The sequence below is a fragment of the Sus scrofa genome, chromosome 6, assembly GCF_000003025.6.
Source record: "Sus scrofa isolate TJ Tabasco breed Duroc chromosome 6, Sscrofa11.1, whole genome shotgun sequence".
NCBI classification, from domain to species: Eukaryota; Metazoa; Chordata; class Mammalia; order Artiodactyla; family Suidae; genus Sus; species Sus scrofa.
The window spans coordinates 148345606-148364557 of NC_010448.4; the positions used below are offsets into that span (position 1 = coordinate 148345606).

Below are 18952 nucleotides of genomic sequence, written 5' to 3' on the forward strand. Positions count from 1 at the left end.
AACAAATGCTCACATTCTGCATTTAATTAGGCCTATACTTCTTTAGCCTTACTTAGTTGAAACAAAAACAAAAGATATCAGGAGGAAAATGAGAAACCCTGTGGAGATTTTGAAATCTCCTTAACTTTGACTTAACAAAAGAATGCAGAAACATTCCCATGAGACTCCAGCCCATTTGAGAGGAAGAAGGAAAAGAACTCATTTCAAATATGCCCCACAGCTTACCACTCATTGTAAGATGCAAAGTTACTCCCTATCCATCTTCTTTCTTTCTATCTATCTTTCCATCTATCTATCTATCTGTCTGTCTGTCTGTCTGTCTGCCTGTCTATCTGTCTATCCATTTACCAACCTACCTATATATACAAACACATGCACACTCACACACATACATAAATCATAGAGTTTATAAGACTGGCATAGGTTTGAGTCCTGGAGTTCTATTCACTTCTATTAAGTTAGTCCTTGAGTCCTGGAGTTCTTATTAACTACAAGTTATTTAACCTCTCTACGTCTCATCTTTCTCTTTTTGGGAAAAAAACCCAACAAACCCAACTCGTACAGTTATATAACTATTATACATGAGCGAATGCATAAAAATCTCTGAGCATAGTGGCTCACCAGTAAGCACTCAATAAATGGTAACGACTGTTTAATATTGTTCTTCTTTACTCTAAATGGTACAATTCTTATTCAGTGCCCGGGTTTCCCAAACCTGGCACTATGATACCCTGGGCTGGATAATTCTCGCTGTGGGCTGCTCTGTACTTTCTGGGGTGTTGAGCAGCATCTCTGGCTTCTACACAACGGATGCTAGTAGCCTCTGCCAATCCCACCTGGTTGTGATGAGCAGAATACCTCCAGACACTGCCAAATGTTCCTGGAAGGCAAAACCTCCCCTGTGTGAGAACCACTGGTATAGAGCAAAGAGCAGCGAGTGGCGCCAGAGACAGAAGACCTGGTTTCTATTAACTAATTTGTGTTCCTGGGCAAGTCCTACCTCTTCCCTGGGCCCTGGTTGTCTCATTTGGTAAAACGGGGCAGGAAATTCCTACTTTATCTTTCGTGATTTGTGTAAGGATGAAATGAGAAAAAAATCACATGCTCTCAAGAAATATGAAAGTAGGACGATTCTTGTATGATTATTTAGTTGGAGGTGGGCTATGGAGGGGCAATTACAAGAAGCCTTGCCTTGGAATGACAGCGCATGCCAACCTGCTCTCTTCTATAACTCACACCCTGGGGAGCCGCTGGCCTCTCAGCAGCTTCTTACTGATCACATGTCAAGGATTCCCTGTTCCTTTAATGGATGTATTTGTGGCTTGGCCGGAAGAATTCAAAGGAACTGTGTTCTTTCAAAATAAAATGAAAATGTTTCTTAAAAAAAAAAAATTCTTATTGTAAGTGGTGAAAACTGGCTTGTCATCTCTAGATTTCACTTTCATCTAAATTTCTCTCTCATGTGACTAGAATTAGCCAATCCTCAGAATGCTGTAGATGGATACCCTGAAAGAAATATCGAAGCGTTTCCAATATCACTGTACTGATTAATACCATAATAATATACTGAGTAATACTGTGATGGATTTCTTCATCAGCAAGGGATCATGTTTTGATGTCATATCATATTATGGGAATTGGTATACTGGAATCCAGAGGTTGAGCTTATTGTCATTCTTTTATTTATTTCTGAGAAATCTTTTTTTTTTTTTTGGTCTTTTTGTCATTTCTTGGGCCGCTCTCACAGCATAGGGAGGTTCCCAGGCTAGGGGTCGAATTGGAGCTATAGCTGCTGGCCAACGGCAGAGCCACAGCAACACAGGATCCAAGCTGCATCTGCGACCTACACCATAGCCCACGGTAACGCCGGATCCTTAACCCACTGAGCAAGGCCAGGGATCGAACCCGCAACCTCATGGTTTCTAGTCGGATTCGTTAACCACTGAGCCATGACGGGAACTCCAAAAATCTTTAAATGGGAACTAGCGTCTGGGAAAAGAGAACAAGCTTTGCATTTGGTCAAAGCTACATGAGGGTTCAGCGTCCAATCCCATGCATTGTCTAATTTAGGCAAGTCCTTTAACACTTCTGAGCCCTGGTGGAACACATTAATGACACCTACCCCAAGGGCAGTGAGGAATTTTGAATGGAGGTGACTATGTAAAGCACTGAGCACCATGCAGGCCCATGGAGGGCAGACACAGGTGATCTTTCCCGTTCTGTCCATGGTCCGAAAGCCTCTTCAAGGATTTCATGCATCCCTCAGAAAGTATGTTGGGTCGATTGCTTCAGGAACACCGTTGAAATGAAAACCCGTACTTTGTAGGTATCCTTTCGGATCTTAAACTAACTGTCATGGAGCTGGCATGAGATTATCAACGAATCTTCCAGTTTATGAGCAAATTACCTCCCTACTTCTGATGAGCATTACAGTTGGAAATTAAGGGTCAGAAGTCACCTGAAGGACAATGGCATTCACTTGGAGTCACGTGAACAATGTGTTTCTTCCTTAAAACAATGCATTTGGTCTCCCTAAGGACACACCTCAGTATCCTGACAGCATAGCGGAGTAGCAAGAAGATGATGTTGAAGACAGACCTGCCATTCAACAGCTGGGTGCCTCTGTGGCTCTCTGAGCCTCAGTTTCTTTTCCTTTTCCTTTTTTTTTTTTTTTTTTTTGGTCTTTTTGCCTTTTCTAGGGCCGCACCCGTGGCATCTGGAGGTTCCCAGGCTAGGGGTCTCATTGGAGCTATAGCCACCGGCCTATGCCAGAGTGATAGCAACGCGGGATCCGAGCTGTGTCTGCGGCCTACACCACAGCTCACGGCAACGCTGGATCCTTAACCCACTGAGCAAGGCCAGGGATTGAACCCACAACCTCGTGGTTCCTAGTCGGATTCGTTAACCACTGCGCCAAGACAGGAACTCCGAGCCTCAGTTTCTTCATCAGCAACATAGGTGTCATAGTGTGAGGGTGAGTATAAATAAAGCTGGTGAAACCCCACAAACCATGCCTGGCAAATGGAAAGTGCTCAGTGAGAGCTGCTTTTATCCTTGGCTCCCTCTCAGATCTTCACACCTACCTGGTTTGGGAGAAGGAATGGGGCAACTAAGTCAATGATTTTAAATCTATATTTTATTTCTTTCCTATTAAGGCTGAATATAATGTGTGGGAAAAGCCAGAGATGATTAAGTGCAAACCCTGTAAAACACACAGGATAATTTGCTTTGAAGTTTCCAATGGTGGCTCTGGAGGAGTTAACTTCATAATTTGTTCTTTATGCTGTATATGAAGGCACTTTCAAGTGCAGAGACACTAAAAAGGGTCTGGTTACGTCTTTCTCAAGCTAAGCATGTTTAACTATCTGTAAAGCTATTTTGTAGGTGAAGACAATATGGGAAGAGGTCACAAGTAAGAATGAAACTGGAATATAGCAGCACCCCAAATTGTCATCACTAGAGGTTCTTCTAATATTTTTAATACTTTTTCCTAATGACCTCTGTGGTGTGTTTTAGCTTCCTGTTCTCCACAGCATCTGTACTGTTACGGTGTCACACACACTGCATTGTGATTGTAATATGGATTGCGTTTTCATACTTTTTCAACCTCCCTGCTCCAGAGTGGGCTCAGACAATACTTGCTAAACTGAGAACAAGCATTCCTCTCTATGTGTAGACCAGGTACTAATTATATTAAATTCCTCTTTATATATTAACTATATAACAATTTTACTAGGAAATATTTATTCAACATTTACTATCTTCTGGAGTTCCCGTCATGGCGCAGTGGTTAGCAAATCCGACTAGGAAACATGAGGTTGCGTGTTCGAACCCTGGCCTTGCTCAGTGGGTTAAGGATCCAGTATTGCTGTGAGCTGTGGTGTAGGTCGCAGACATGGCTTGGATCCCGTGTTGCTGTGGCTCTGGCATAGGCTGGTCGCTACAGCTCCGATTCCACCCCTAGCCTGGGAACCTCCAGATGCAGTGGGAGCAGCCCTAGAAAAGGCAAAAAGACAAAAAAAAAAAAAAAAAAAAAAAAATTTACTCTCTTCCAAACATCACAGACTTTTTTCAGTTAACAACTCATTTATTCTCACGACAAATTCTGGATGCATATCATCATTATCTCCATTGCACAGGTGTGGCTTTCCTGTGACATCCTGACGCTCCCCCTAGGTCTGGGAAACTCAGGTGACATTATCTATGTGAACTACAGCCAGGAAGACGAATCAATTCCAAAACAGTCCTGAAACTTCAGGTTTCACCAATATTTTCATTCTCCTTCTCCTACCCTCCTAAACATTTTCTAGAAAGAGGAACAAATGATTCAGAAATCTCATTTCCTTTCTATACTTCTGCAGCATAAAAGGACGTGGTTTATCCACAGGCTGCCCTGGGTGGGTGAGTAATGGCTATAGATTCATCTTCCCCGTGGGTATTCTCAAGGACACGGGGAAAACAGTTCTCAGCACGACACCTGTTGTGCTTAAAAAAGGTACACTTGGACATGAACCATTGTGGGTAACTTCTTTTACTACACGAATGACTGCGATGAGCAGTTTCACCTGTGCCTCTGGAGAGAAGGTGCCTATTGCACCCACTCACACAATGGCCACAGTAGTAAAAGCAGTTCACTCCTGGGGCAGGGTGGATTGGTACCCTAAAAGGTGTTCCGTGTTAAAATGGCAAGGTTTATCCATCCTGGAGACAGAGTGTGAGATCAAACACTACCCATCTTTCCGGCAGCCTCACCCGATTCTCCAAAGGGAAGGGGCATGCAGGGGAGATCTTATAAAGTGAATGAGTACATTAAGGCAATAATGGTATTTACCACATGCTGGGATGTCACACAGGTCGGACTTAAAGTTCTCATCCAAGGTGAAGCACCAGGGAGCTTCCTTCTGATTCCCTGGGTTGCGGCAATAGGAGTGCCCTCCATTCAGTTCTGGGAAACGGAGGGCGGTGAAGGTGTGTGTGTGGGGATATTGGGAATTCCACGGCTGGCACTGGCGCCCTGATTTGGTCACACTGACGGTCCCCCGGTAGTCCACACCTGTGCTGTTGTAGCACTTGTGATCTGAAATACACAATAGAAGAGCCCAAACTGTGAGAGGGAAACAGCTGCTGCGGGAGCTCCTGGGCTGCTGTTTCTGGAGGTCGTGGCAGAGGTTTTCCTGATGGTCACTGCCACAGGGCAGTGTCCCCACTTGCTAAGCTGGGACACAGAGCTGGCCCTGCAGTGACATTCCTGGGAGGATTTACAGCTTATGCATCAGGCAGAAAACCCGTCCTCCCCAAGGATTTTTGATCCTGAACACAGAAAAAAATCACAACTGGGGCAGGACCTGAGGGCAGGAGTAATTTCCTAGCGAATGGTGGAAGGAATGTTCTTTCCCTTTCTGCTTGGTGGCCTTAGACATGAGTCATGTGATAAAGAATCCGGTTCACAGAAAATGTTTATTAGCAGCAGTGCACTATGGTTTCTGGCAAGGGTTAGTGGCAGGGCTGTGCTGATGCACCAGACATGCTGGAGAAACAGGTCCTAGTAAGTCCTCCTCCTGAGGACTCTTGCTGGAAAGCACTGCAAAAATCTCATTAAGTTGAAACAAACTGGAACCTGGAGGAGTAATGATCAGATGAGAGTAATACTAGTAATAACGGATGATATTGCTATTTTAGGTGCATTGACTTATTTGGCAAAGCAAAGCATGGGAATGGCCAAGAGGAAACGAAAACACTGCCAGCGAGTTTAATTAGAGATGAATGGGAAATGCAGAGAAAAACAGTCGTTTGTTTGATGATGGTGAGAAGATGGAGGATGGAGGCAGGCCCCCATATATGTATTTTTAAAATTATAGTCCAGGAGTTCCCGTCGTGGCGAAGTGGTTAACAAATCCAACTAGGAACCATGAGGTTGTGGGCTTGATCCCTGGCCTTGCTCAGTGGGTTAATGATCCGGCGTTGCCGTGAGCTGTGGTGTAGGTTGCAGACACGGCTCGGATCCAGCGTTGCTGTGGCTCTGGCGTAGACTGGTGGCTACAGCTCTGATTCGACCCCTGGCCTGGGAACCTCCATATGCCGCAGGAGCGGCCCAAGAAATAGCAAAAAAAAGACAAAAAAAAAATTCATTTAAATTATAGTCCAATACATATCTAATTGACCAGCAGTGTATGTAGAACATTCAAAATAATACTGTGCGAACTTGACCACTATCTCATCCCAGAACACTGATATCATTCCAAAGGAGCCCCTATGCTTATTAAACTGTCACTCCCCACTCCCCCTTACCCCCCATCCCTGGAAACCACTAACCTGCTACCTATCTCTATGGATTTGCCTACTCTGGATAGTTCATATAAATGGACTCATACAATGGCCTCTGGTTTCTTTCACGATAATAGAGTTTTCAAGTTCAACCATGGTATATAGCATGTAACAGGATTTTATTCCTCTTCATGGGTGAATAATATTTCACCGTGTAGATATACCACAATGTATTTACCAACTCACTCACGGATGGACATGTGGGTTGTTTCCACCATTTAGCCATTGTGAATAGAGCTGTTATAAACCTTTTTGGACATGTTTTTGTTTGAACATCTGTTTCCGACTCTTTTAGGTGTGGCATTGCTGGGACATATGGTAAGTCTATTTTTAAGTCATTAAGGAACCAGTCACCATATTTTGAAACTATCATCTCCATGCAGCTTCTGAAAGATAGGCACTACATCGAATCCACTGCTGAACACTCGCCCCCCACAGAGTATTTGGCCCATTGGAACATATTCTGACTACCAAGATGAATCATTGCTGGGGATCAAGATCCAGTTTTCACTGTGCCATGGGGTTGCTGACAGGACAGAAGGTCAGGGACTGCCACCTACTTTTATTTATAGGATCTGCCATGGGAATTCCAATCCGGATGCAGTTTGCAGCTTCGGGGCTTTCTGGCTGGGGGAGATCTTCACAGTTGGGCAGTTTCAGCCTCATCAGAATCATGGGATTGGATCTTGCAAAAATGTACTCTGTCTGACACAGGACGTTTTCCAGGATTTCACATTCATCGCGACACAAGTCCCGGGGCTTTGGGACAGATGAGGTTTCATCACAGTACGGGAAGGCATAGTGGCACAGAGAAGGAATGGCAAACTGAGAACACTTATCAGATAAGTGACTGGAGGTGCCGATCATGGTGAAGGCGGCTGGAAAACAAACACAATTATTAACTCCCAGGGGCGGGATTTATCTCCTCCGGTTATCTGGTCCACAGATATCAGATGTAAACACACATTGGAAGGAATCTGCTGTGCTCAAACAGACAAGGCCAAGAGAAGGAGATTCATTTCAGATGTCTCAGCGGCTTACTTTCACTGGCTTGAAAAAAATCATTTTGACTACAAAGTTAAAAAAACAGGATTAAGTTACATATGTACTGTTTCCTAATAAAAAGAATTAATTAGGTTAAAGTACAATATATTTTTCATTTTCATTACAAAGCAACAGAACTTTTATGTTTCATCCGGTACTTTTTATTAGTTCTGTGAAGCTTCTAAAACATTTGACAGCTGCAGGGCAGAACTTGCTTTCTGTGGTGGCTGAGCCCGATCCCAGGATTGAGTTCTGGGTCTTGCCTCTGAGTTGCTGGATCACATGGGGGAACCTGTGTAATTTGTGGCTTGAATACTTACTGTGCCATCTTCTCAAAGTGAGGCAACTCACTTGGAAATTCTTAGAGAGCACATCTCAGTTGTTCCAGTGGGTATCACAGAATATTCATGGTTGCTTAGCCTGACCTCTGACCCCTCCCAAAAAGATCACTAGCAGAATTCCCGTTGTGGCGCAGTGGTTAATGAATCTGACTAAGAACGATGAGGTTGTGGGTTTGATTCCTGGCCTTGCTCAGTGGGTTAAGGATCCGGCGTTGCCGTGAGCTGTGGTGTAGGTTGCAGACTCGGCTCGGATCCCGTGTTGCTGTGGCTGTGGTGTAGGCCAGTGGCTACAGCTCCAATTAGACCCCTAGCCTGGAACCTCCATATGCCTGGGTGCAGCCCTAAAAAGCATAAAAAAAAAAAAAAAAAAAAAGATTGCTAGCTTTTGCATACCTCTGCTGATGAGAAGCTTATCCCTCACAAGGCAGACTATGAGGTTGTTGGTACCTCATTTCCCAAGTATGTTCCTCAGCACATTAATTCAGTAGACTGTTAAAAGTGTTTGAGAAACTGGGGTTCCATAGCCAAACAAGTTTGGGAAATGCTGAGTTAAACAAAGTTAAATGGATTAAAAAAAAAAAGAAACAAAATTGTAATACTTTCCAATAAGCTGATGTCCATTGAAAATGTCCAAAGGAGGAGTTCCTGTCATGGCTCAGTAGTAACAAACCTGACTAATATTCATGATGCCGTGGGTTTGATCCCTGGCCTTGCTCAGTGGGTTAAGGATGCGGCACCGCCATGAGCTGTGGTGTATGTAGGTCGCAGATGTGGCTCGGATCTGGTGTTGCTGTGGCTGTGGCAAAAGCCTGCAGCTACAGTTTCCATTTGACTCCTAGTCTGGCAGCTTTCATATGCCATGGGTGTGGCACTACAAAGACAAAAAAAAAAGTAAAAGTAAAAATAAAATGTCCAAGGGAGGATTATCATAGGGGGGTGACCAAATGTTTATATCAGAACTCCCATTTATTTTTGTGAATACATAGTAAGAAGTATGTTAAAACCTTCTTTTATTAGAGGTTGCAATGTGCCTTCACTAGCTCCTCCCCATCAGTCTAGCTTTGCTCTTGAAAGCCTTCGGGCTTTAGTGAGTGACAACTACATCTTCTTTTTTTTTTTTTTTTTTTTTTGCTATTTCTTGGGCCGCTCACGCAGCATATGGAGGTTCCCAGGCTAGGGGTTGAATCGGAGCTGCAGCCACCGGCCTACGCCAGAGCCACAGCAGCGTGGGATCCGAGCCGCGTCTGCGACCTACACCACAGCTCACGGCAACGCTGGATCTTTAACCCACTGAGCAAGGGCAGGGACCGAACCCGAAACCTCATGGTTCCTAGTCGGATTCGTTAACCACTGCGCCACGACGGGAACTCCCAACTACATCTTCTTGGAGTGGCTTCTCCAGGTTAAATGGCTCCTCTGGCCCCCTCTGAGTTCCTTCAACCTCCTCACGGGCCAAAGTTTCCGGACTTTTTGCAGTTCTGTCTGCCTTGTGTTTGTTCTGGCCCCTCTTAAAGTCCTAGGCTTGCCAGATAAACTATAGGGCAGCCAGTGACATGTGAATTTCAGATGAACATATGGGACTTACTTATATTAAAAAATTATCAAATGTAACTAGGTGCCTTATATTTTTCTTTCCTAAAGCTGGCCATCTTATTAGAATTTCAGAAGGGTGGGTTTTTTTAAACGATTTTTTTTTTTTCCATTATAGCTGGTTTACAGTGTTCTGTCAATTTTCTGCTCTACCGCAAGATCACGCATACATGTATACATTCTTTTTTCTCACAGTATCCTCCATCCTGCTCCATTAGAAGTGACTAGATATAGTTCCCAGTGCTCCACAGCAGGATCTCATTGCTTAGCCATTCCAAAGACAATAGTTTGCATCTATTAACCCCCAATTCCCAGTCCATCCCAGCCCCTCCCCTTCCACCTTGCAGAAAGGTGATGTTAACATCTTGCAATGGTACAGGGCACAGAGTAATAACTACACTAATGGGAGAGGCACAGGCTGCCATAACCACCAGAACCAGGAGTGTGAAATCGTGCAGGGTGTCGGACCCTCCCTACCTCACGTGTGTGCCAGACAGAGCTTCACTATCAGGTTGCCGTTAAAAAGATACTTTCAGGGGAGTTCCCGTCGTGGTGCAGTAGTTAACGAATCCGACTAGGAACCATGAGGTTTCGGGTTCGATCCCTGCCCTTGCTCAGTGGGTTGACGATCTGGCGTTGCCGTGAGCTGTGGTATAGGTTGCAGACGCGGCTCGGATCCCGTGTTGCTGTGGCTCTGGCGTAGGCTGGAGGCTACAGCTCCGATTCCACCCCTAGCCTGGGAACTTCCATATGCCGCGAGAGCGGCCCAAGAAATGGCAAAAAGACAAAAAAAAAAAAAAAAAAAGATACTTTCAGAGTTCCTGTGGTGGCTCAGCGGTAACAAACCTGTCTAGTATCCATGAGGATGCGGGTTTGAGCCCTGGCCTCACTCAGTGGGTCAGGGATCCGGCATTGCCATGAGCTGTGGTGTAGGTTGAAGATGCAGCCCGGATCCCGCGTGCCCATGGCTGTGGTATAGGCCAGTAGCTGTAGCTCCAGTTTGACCCCTAGCTTGGGAACTTCCACATGTTGAGGATGTGGCCCTTAAAAAAAAAAAAGACAATGAAAAGATACTTTCAATTCTGAATAGTGAAGCCTAAAATAGAGAAAGCTAGAACAGCAAGCGCCCTATGAACATCTTGCTTCCCCACTCACAGAAGAAGGAAGACATTTGCATGGAGAGTAGGAGACTTTCCCCAAGGTCACAGCAATGGCAACACTGGGATGACTGCCTCCAGAATTTTAGACTCGAAATGCATCCCCTTTCAGCGGACACAGTGATGCTTCTAAACAGCAAGCTCTGTGAGGGCAGAGACATACCTGGTTTACTCGCCACATGGTCATATTCCCAGTGCCCAGCCTGGTTTCTGGGATGTCTGAGGCACTCGATAATATTTATTGAGTGTTTGAATGAATGTGAGACTTCTCAAGCCTCCTTTTCCTCCAAGGGCGAACTTCCATAAATTATTCTAATGTAAATTCCAGAGCAGAGATCATATCTCATGCTTCTTTATGGCCCTGCTCCTAACCCCGGTGCCTGGCCTAATCCTTTGTCAAGAGAAGAGCTCAATAAAACTTCTGGTGAGAAAAAAAACTGTGATGTAAGGTATAAACACCACTTCATTGCTGTTACCTACCTGTGATCTGATTTTCTATTTCCCCTTGCATGTGCAAAGACTCCATGTAGACAGTGCGGTTGCCAATAAATCTGGCACACGCAATCCCTCTGTATGGCTGACAGAATCCATCTTCTTCGTACTCATCTCTGAAAAGAGAGCAAAGATGTGAGCTGAGGCAGTCGGTATATACAGGCAGCTGGCTCTGGTGCACCACACCCAAGACAGTCACTAGGGGGCGCAGTTGGGCACAGGATCCGAAAGACTGGGCTCAGGAATCTGGGCTTTTTCCTCAATTCCATCCGCCGCTTAAAACATCTGGTGGTCACGTTGGGCAAGTTTCCTTTACCCCCAGAAAATCGTCCTGAAGCACAAAGTCATCCTTAAATCTGGGAGAAAACACTTTTATTTTCGCAGCTGGTGGTGGGCTGGAAGATGATGTAGCTGTGAGAGTGAAGAGGAAATGAGGTGGAAATCTGGGCACAGGTTCTACGAGTTGTTTGTTGCTGTTTTTTAAGCACAGATTATTTCTGCTTCATTTGCTACAAAGGCGTGGGTGCATGATCCCTAAGATCCACCCTGACTGATATGTCAATTACGAGTCGCCACCAGGTTGAAGCTGAGTGCAGCTGGAAAGCAACTCGAGGGCAGTCCAGTTCTGCGGTTCCTCCCTGCCTAAGACCCGTTATCCCTACGCTGCAGAGAGAGAGGTCCATGGCAAACCCTGGACTGGACAATTTCAAATGAGTCACTAAGTCCCGGGAAATCGAGAGAAAACGTCCATGGAAACGGGCTTTCACGAGCCCCTAAAACTTCGAAAAGGATTTGGCTGCCTCCAAATTATAATAATAAAAGGCGCGGGGGGGGGGGAATAGATTTTATTCTGACAACCACGGAGATGCCAGAAAGGGATGTGATGAGTGACAGTGTGGCAAATGGCTAGAGATCTAAGGCTGGAGATGAGGACCTAAAAGGGCAGGGTCAGCTTGAAAGCACCGGGGCCATAACCTCCCACAAGGACCTATGATAACACAAGACACCAGAGCACAGAATATCCATCTGCTTCTGAAAGGCAGACCACAGCCAAACAGAAGGCTGCCGGTCCGACTCATGGGCTGACTTCCACCCTGATGTCCCTGGCTGGAGTCAACACACCATGGGAACAAAGCACCCCTCTTTCTCTTTGGTTTCTTTCTTTTTCTTTCTTTCTTTGTTTTTCTTAACTCTTTCATTTCCTTTCTTTCACTTTTTTTCTTTTACTTTTTTTTATTTTTAATTGTAATCAATAGTTATTTCCTGCATACATTTTTTTTTCTACTGTACAGCATGGTGACCCAGTTACACATACATGTAGACATTCTTTTTTCTCCCACTATTGTGGTTGCCCAGGGGGAGGCGGAGGGAGGGGGATGGGCTGGGAGCTTGGGGTTAATAGAGGCAAACTATTGCCGTTGGAATGGTTCCTTCTAAGTTCAAGTACTTGAGAGCAAAAGCCAGGAGAACAAAAATTCTCCTTGGTTTAACGTTGGCATGTCCTTGGGCAACCTCCCAAATGAGATGAAGCTGCTAACTGACCTCTCTACCCCATAAGGCCAGGTCAGGAGGATCCTATGAAATTGTGTAAATGCTTTTAAAAAGTGCTACACCGAGGTAACTTCTTATTGTTATGGAAGTACTTATATTTAAAAAGACATGAATTTAAAGGGTCATTATTTATTAAACTTCTCCTTTATCAAATCGACTGTGCACGCAGTGCTCTGGCCCTGGACCGCCACACCTGAGGGTTCCGGGAGGAAGTCTAGAAACGCCCCCAGAAGAGGAAACCAGGTGGAAAAAAAAACCCTGATAGAACTGATCTTTAAAAGACACTCATTTCAGCTGCTTTCTATGCCCTATTCTCGAAAACAGTCACGTCAAAGGTGGAGATGGGGCCGTTATCCTCAGTTTCGTCCCCTAAATAGTTTGCAGGGCAAAGCTCATAAAAACGTGACCTGGAGTTCCCATCGTGGCTCAGTGGTTAACGAATCCAACTAGGAACCATGAGGTTGCAGGTTCGATCCCTGGCCTTGCTCAGTGGGTTAAGGATCCAGCGTTGCCGGGAGCTGTGGTGTAGGTCGCAGACGCGGCTCGGATCCTGCATTGCTGTGGCTCTGGCGTAGGCCAGTGGTTCCCATTCGACCCCTAGCCTGGGAACCTCCATATGCCGCAGGAGTGGCCCCAGAAAAGGCAAAAAGACAAAAAAAAAAAAAAAAAAAAAAAAGAAGTGACCTATAAGTACACATACAAATGAATATATCATATACCTGACATAAAGACCCTGAAATTTTAATGTTGCAAAATCCTGCAAGCACTCCACATGTTTACTTTCATAAATCCTAGAGTAACGTTGAAGCCTTTTTGGCTTAAATTTTACTTGGGTTGTAAAATTAACCCCACTTTTATTGGGTAACTAATACCATAAACCTATGGGGAGAAAGAAGTTTCTCGATGACCCTGGCTTGGATCTTAGAAACTGAAGTCCTGAGACCGGAATGTACCCCCGCATCAACCCCCTCCCCCGCTATTACACAAGATGCTCTTCTAACCCGAGGCATTAGCGGAGCCCTGGATTTTTAAGGTGTCATTATGAGAACACTTCTTCCTCCCCCACATTAAACTCTCAAGGCCTCAATTTATATCTCTTGGGAGGACAAAACCCTGGAATTACCCCCAGATATAAATCCCCAACCTACTGGGAGTTCCCATATTTTATGTGTGAGGCTTAGGCTAAACTTCTTACCACCTTTCCAGTTCAAGACTCTAAAAAGACCCTTTGAATACTGTTTGCCAGAATAAAATGGAAAGTAATTCTTTGGCTGCATATTTCTTATCAAGGGCTTAGAGCTGCAGGTGTATTAAAATTTTGACTGTGCCCAGAATTCTTGATATTTTGGCCAGTCGCTTGGGGATAGATATAAAAGACAACACGAAACAAAATTTTAAAAAACAGTATGTAATGTCATCTGTTAGGGAGTAGTTTTCTCAGCTCTGGCTGCTTATAGAATCTCCTCGGGCAATTTTCAGAAACACCAGTGCTCCAACCCCACCTCGACTTAGTAAATCAGTCTCTGGGGATGCAGCTGAGGCATTCATGCATTTGAAAAGGCTCTCCGGTGATTTGAATGTGGTTGGGAACCACAGCTCTAGAAAAATAAACATGTATTAAGTGGCTGCCACTCTCTGTGCCGGGTACTATGCTAAGTGCTTTCTTCAAAGTAGCCTCTTGTGCGGTATTATCATCCTTATTTATCAGAGGGAGAAACTCAAGTTCAGAGATGTCTGAATTGAAGCAACTGGCTCAGAGTCACAAAGCCAGTAAGTGGTGGAGCTAAGGTTTAAACTGAAACTTCAAGCTCAATCTTGAATACCAGGCTGTGAGATCTGTCATGCTCTACTTTTTAATACAACGTTTAATGAAATCAGCTGAATAATAATAAATAAGGGGCTTTCTCACGAGCCTTGACTCTGCACGAGGCACTGCGGAACTCCATTTCTATATAAGAGCAACATTAAGTCATTTAATCTTGACAACAGCCTTATACAGAAAGTGAAGGTGTCACTATTCCCATTTTATAGACGAGAAAACTGTAGGGTCCGAAAGAGCAAAGAACTTGGGCAACGCGACACAGCAAGCAGAACTAGATTTGCCCCGAATTAGTGCTTGTAACTGTGGTACAGAGCTTCCTTCCAAATGGTTGGCTGTGGAAGGTTCTGCACTGCTTCCAGGGGCTTTCTACTGTGAGGATGTTTTGGTGTTTGCGGGGTGGCAAAAAGCTTTTCTTTTAAACATCAAGTCACGAGTGCCTTTCATCCTTTTCATTTTTCCTGCTGCCTGTGGCTGGAGGAGAACAAACGCCCCTGCAACATTAATCAGCTTTATGCTTTTCTCTGGCTCACACTTCTTGCATCACTGATGTCCTCCATGCTGGGCAAATTAAAAACATGAAGTGGCAAGGCAGCAAGAGTGCAGGGCACTCGCGGCGAGCATGCCCCAGGCTACATTCTAGGGAGAAGAAATGTCCATTAGGAGAGGACAGAGGGAATGCTGGCCATTCATCAGAGCAGCTGGCACCAGCACGCGCCAGCTACCTCTCCATGATGTCAAGAGGCCCCCCTGCTTCTCAGAGAGGTAATCTCGTTGCCAGCCCCAACACCCTTCCAAGTTCATTGCCATGTGAAAGGGAAAAGCCAACACGGTTGGCCCTCTACCTCCAGAGTTTCCCTCTCTCCCCAGAGTAAGGAGCTTATGAGGGATGATCACACGGGGGTGAGAGCAACAGTGACCGAGGTGGCAGCCCTAAGAACAGCCACCCAGGAAGCGCTGTGGACCAAGGGCGGGTACCAAGTGGCAGTCAACGCTGCAGGCTGCAACCCACGGGAGTTTGACTGTGACCGTGGAAGTCAATTGCTACAAATTCCTGGGCAAACCTCTGGAGTCTGAGCTGGAAGCACTCTACAGAGCTTTAGAAAAAGTCAACAGCACATTGTACAGCCTGGCGCCTGTGAACCCCAAGATGGAGCTTTATTGGAGAGAGGGGAGTGAAAGGATGCAGAATACCCCAAACGGAAGCTGAAATGGAGCTGTACCAAGTTTGGACCACGAGAGGCCAGCCAGCCCTCACCTTAGTGCTTCCAGGGAAGGCAGGGCTTCTGAAGGGTGCCTCAACTTAAGAAAGGCAAGCTTGGAGTTCCCGTCGTGGTGCAGTGGTTAACAAATCCCACTAGGAACCATGAGGTTGCGGGTTCCGTCCCTGGCCTTGCTCCGTGGGTTAAGGATCTGACGTTGCCGTGAGCTGTGGTGTAGGTTGCAGACGTGGCTCAGATCCCGAGTTGCTGTGGCCGTGGTGTAGGCCAGTGGCTACAGCTCCTATTCGACCCCCTAGCCTGGGAACCTCCATATGCTGCAGAAGCAGCTCAAGAAAAGGCAAAAAGACAAAAAAAAAAAAAAAAGAAGAAGAAAAGCAAGCTCAACTGCTGCCTTGGGCACAGGAGTTCAAAAGAAACCTTTAATGTTCCTAGGAAAAGGAAGATGTGCATGAAGGCTCTCGGTTCGTTGGCAGTACTGCAGCAGAGTTCATGTCTTACTTTGGATAACAGCACTATGTTTATACAAGAGGTTAACATTAGGTGAGATGGGATAAGGTCATATGGAAACTCTGCCCTACTTTTGCAACTTTTCCTTTTTCCATTTTTTATTCAGGTATAATTGATTTACAGTGTGCAACATGGAGGCAACTCGAGATGATCATACTAAGTGAAGCAAGTCAGAAAGGGAAAGGCAACTTTTCTTCAATATAAGTATTTCAAAATAAAAAGGGGAAAAGAAAGGAAAAAAGAAAGTCTTGCAGGACAGGGGGTGGGGTGGTGGGAACCTTGTATGTAGATGAACAGGAGATGCTATGGGGTGAGGGTATCAGGAAGGGCCTCGGGGGACCTCATTTCATCTTTTTTTTTTTTGTCTTTTTGTCTTTTTGTCTTTTCTAGGGCCGCTCCCGCGGCATATGGAGGTTCCCAGGCTAGGGGTCTAACTGGAGCTGTAGCCACCAGCCTACACCAGAGCCACAGCAACGAGGGATCCGAACCACGTCTGCAACCTACACCACAGCTCACGGCAATGCCGGATCCTTAACCCACTGAGCAAGGCCAGGGATGGAACCCGCAACCTCATGGTTCCTAGTGGGATTTGTTAACCACTGCGCCACGACGGGAACTCCTCCTAGTGGGATTTGTTAACCACTGCGCCACGACGGGAACTCCTCATTTCATCTTTAAAGCAACCTTATAAAAATCCCTCTGGGCCCATCCCTGGGTGGCTAAATTCCCATCATTAAGAGTTCACTTATTGGAGTTCCCGTGGTGGCGCAGTGGTTAACGAATCCGACTAGGAACCATGAGGTTGCGGTTTCAGTCCCTGCCCTTGCTCAGTGGGTTGACGATCCAGCGTTGCCGTGAGCTGTGGTGTAGGTTGCAGACGCAGCTCGGATCCAGCGTTGCTGTGGCTCTGGCATAGTATGGCGGCTACAGCTCCGATTGGACCCCTAGCCTGGGAACCTCCATATGCTGCGTGAGCGGCCCAAGAAATAGCAAAAAGACAAAAAAAAAAAAAAAAAAAAAAGTTCACTTATTGGTTTGAGCTTGGCCTCCTTCTAAATTCAGATATTTCCAGGAGAGACGACCTACTTGGTCAGGAAGAGCTCCGTATAGATGGATTTTTAGGAGCTGCTAGGGGCACTTTCATCTCTGCTGAATGTGGTACACAAGAAGGCGGGGCCATTAATGAGTGGTCCCTGTGGGAAGAGGAAAGCCATCTTCCTGACTCTGCATGCGGGTCCAGGGCCAGCCTGGCAGCCTAGTGCCAGCACGATGACAGAGAAGGCAGACTGGAAAGGAGGGTGAGGGCGTCTGGTTCATCATTCACTTGTTACAAAGGGATCTTTTCCAAACACAGACACGATCAGGTCATTTCCTGCCCCCAATTCATCTTGGTTTCCCACTCCCCCACCGTTGTCTTAACCGCAGTCCACAAGGCCCTTCCCTAGTTCCTGCTCACTTTTCCAGCCCCATTCCCTGCTGGACAAGCCCGTGAACCTGATGATCCTAGCCATGCGGTTGACCTTGCTGGTCCCTAAATGGAACGGATTTTACTGGTCCCCTGGCTCTGCCTATTCTCCTCCTGAGACCCGGAGCACCCTCTGTCCTTTCTCGCCTTGGGATTGCCTTTTATGTCTTTAAGATCCAGATGTTCCTAACTGCCCCAGGAAAGTGAGCCACTGCCCACCATCTCCCACTGACTTCATATTATGTTTATCTGCTTAGTGTCCACCTCACCACTACTTCGAAGGCAAGGACCATATCTGATCATAACTCCGGGGCCGGGCACAGTGCACAACTCAGTAAGCAAGCGCTAAGTGAGGGTGTGGGTATGGCTGAGCGCTGTCTCCACCCCCTACCCCACTGTGCATGGACAGACCAGCAGAACTAAATCATAAATCAGACAGACGTAAATCATGCAGAGATGCCCTAGGCTAGCTTACAGACACAGATCCTTCTCCATACCAGAAGGAGCCTCCAAGCTGGAAACCACTTTCTTCTGTACCAGATTTTACACTGGGGTCTGGCAGGCTTAGTGAGCTGAACTGATTCTTCCTGATGAGTGAGGGCCTCAAACATTCCTCTATGGGGTAATAAGACCGGTTAAAATGCACACCTCTCCTTAGTGGGAAGACAATGGATTTGAAGTACTTTGCTAACTAGAAAATCTCCTTCAAACAAAAGAATTACAAAACAGGTACTCAAACAAATACTTGTCCAAAAATGATGTCAGCTTGGAGTTCCCATTGTGGCGCAGTGGTTAACGAATCCGACTAGGAACCATGAAGTTGCAGGTTCGGTCCCTGCCCTTGCTCAGTGGGTTAACGATCCGGCATTGCCGTGAGCTGTGGTGTAGGCTGCAGACGCGGCTCAGATCCCGCGTTGCTGTGGCTCTGGCATAGGCCGGCGGCTAAAGCTCCAATTCAACCCCTAGCCTGGGAACCTCCATATGCCATGGGAGCGGCCCAAGAAATAGCAAAACGACAAAAAAAAAAAAAAAAAACCAAAAATGATCATAGCAGCACTAGTCAAAATAGCCCCAAAGTAGAAACACTCTCAAATGCTCATCAACAGATGAATGGATAGATGGAATGTGGCAGATACATATGGTGGAATAATATTCAGCCATGAAAAAGGTATGAAGTACTGACACATGCTACACTGTGGAAGGATCTCCAAACCACTGCAGTAAATGAAATAAACCAGGTGAGAAAGGCCACATATTATATGATTCCATTTATATGAAATATCCAGAATAAGTAAATCCATAAAGACAGAAAGCAGATGAGTGGTCACAAGGAGCTGGAGAACGGGAGGAAATAGAGACTACTCATTGCATATAGAGTTTTATTTTGTTGTCATCAAAATGTTTTGGAGGAGTTCCCATCGTGGCTCAGTGGTGATGAA

The 18952-nt window shown here is 45.7% G+C and overlaps 1 protein-coding gene across 7 annotated transcripts in view; it reads right to left on the bottom strand.

Moving 5' to 3' along the window:
- The window catches only part of ROR1 (receptor tyrosine kinase like orphan receptor 1), a 520085-nt gene that overhangs the window by 31031 nt on the left and 470102 nt on the right, over positions 1–18952 (bottom strand). For all 7 annotated transcript variants that reach the window (XM_021097766.1, XM_021097765.1, XM_021097764.1 and 4 more), the window contains 3 exons: positions 10937–11064; positions 6885–7202; positions 4832–5077 (listed from right to left, as the gene is read on the bottom strand). In XM_021097766.1, the coding sequence (XP_020953425.1) occupies positions 4832–5077; positions 6885–7202; positions 10937–11064 (692 nt within the window). The remainder of the gene's footprint in view (positions 1–4831; positions 5078–6884; positions 7203–10936; positions 11065–18952) is intronic.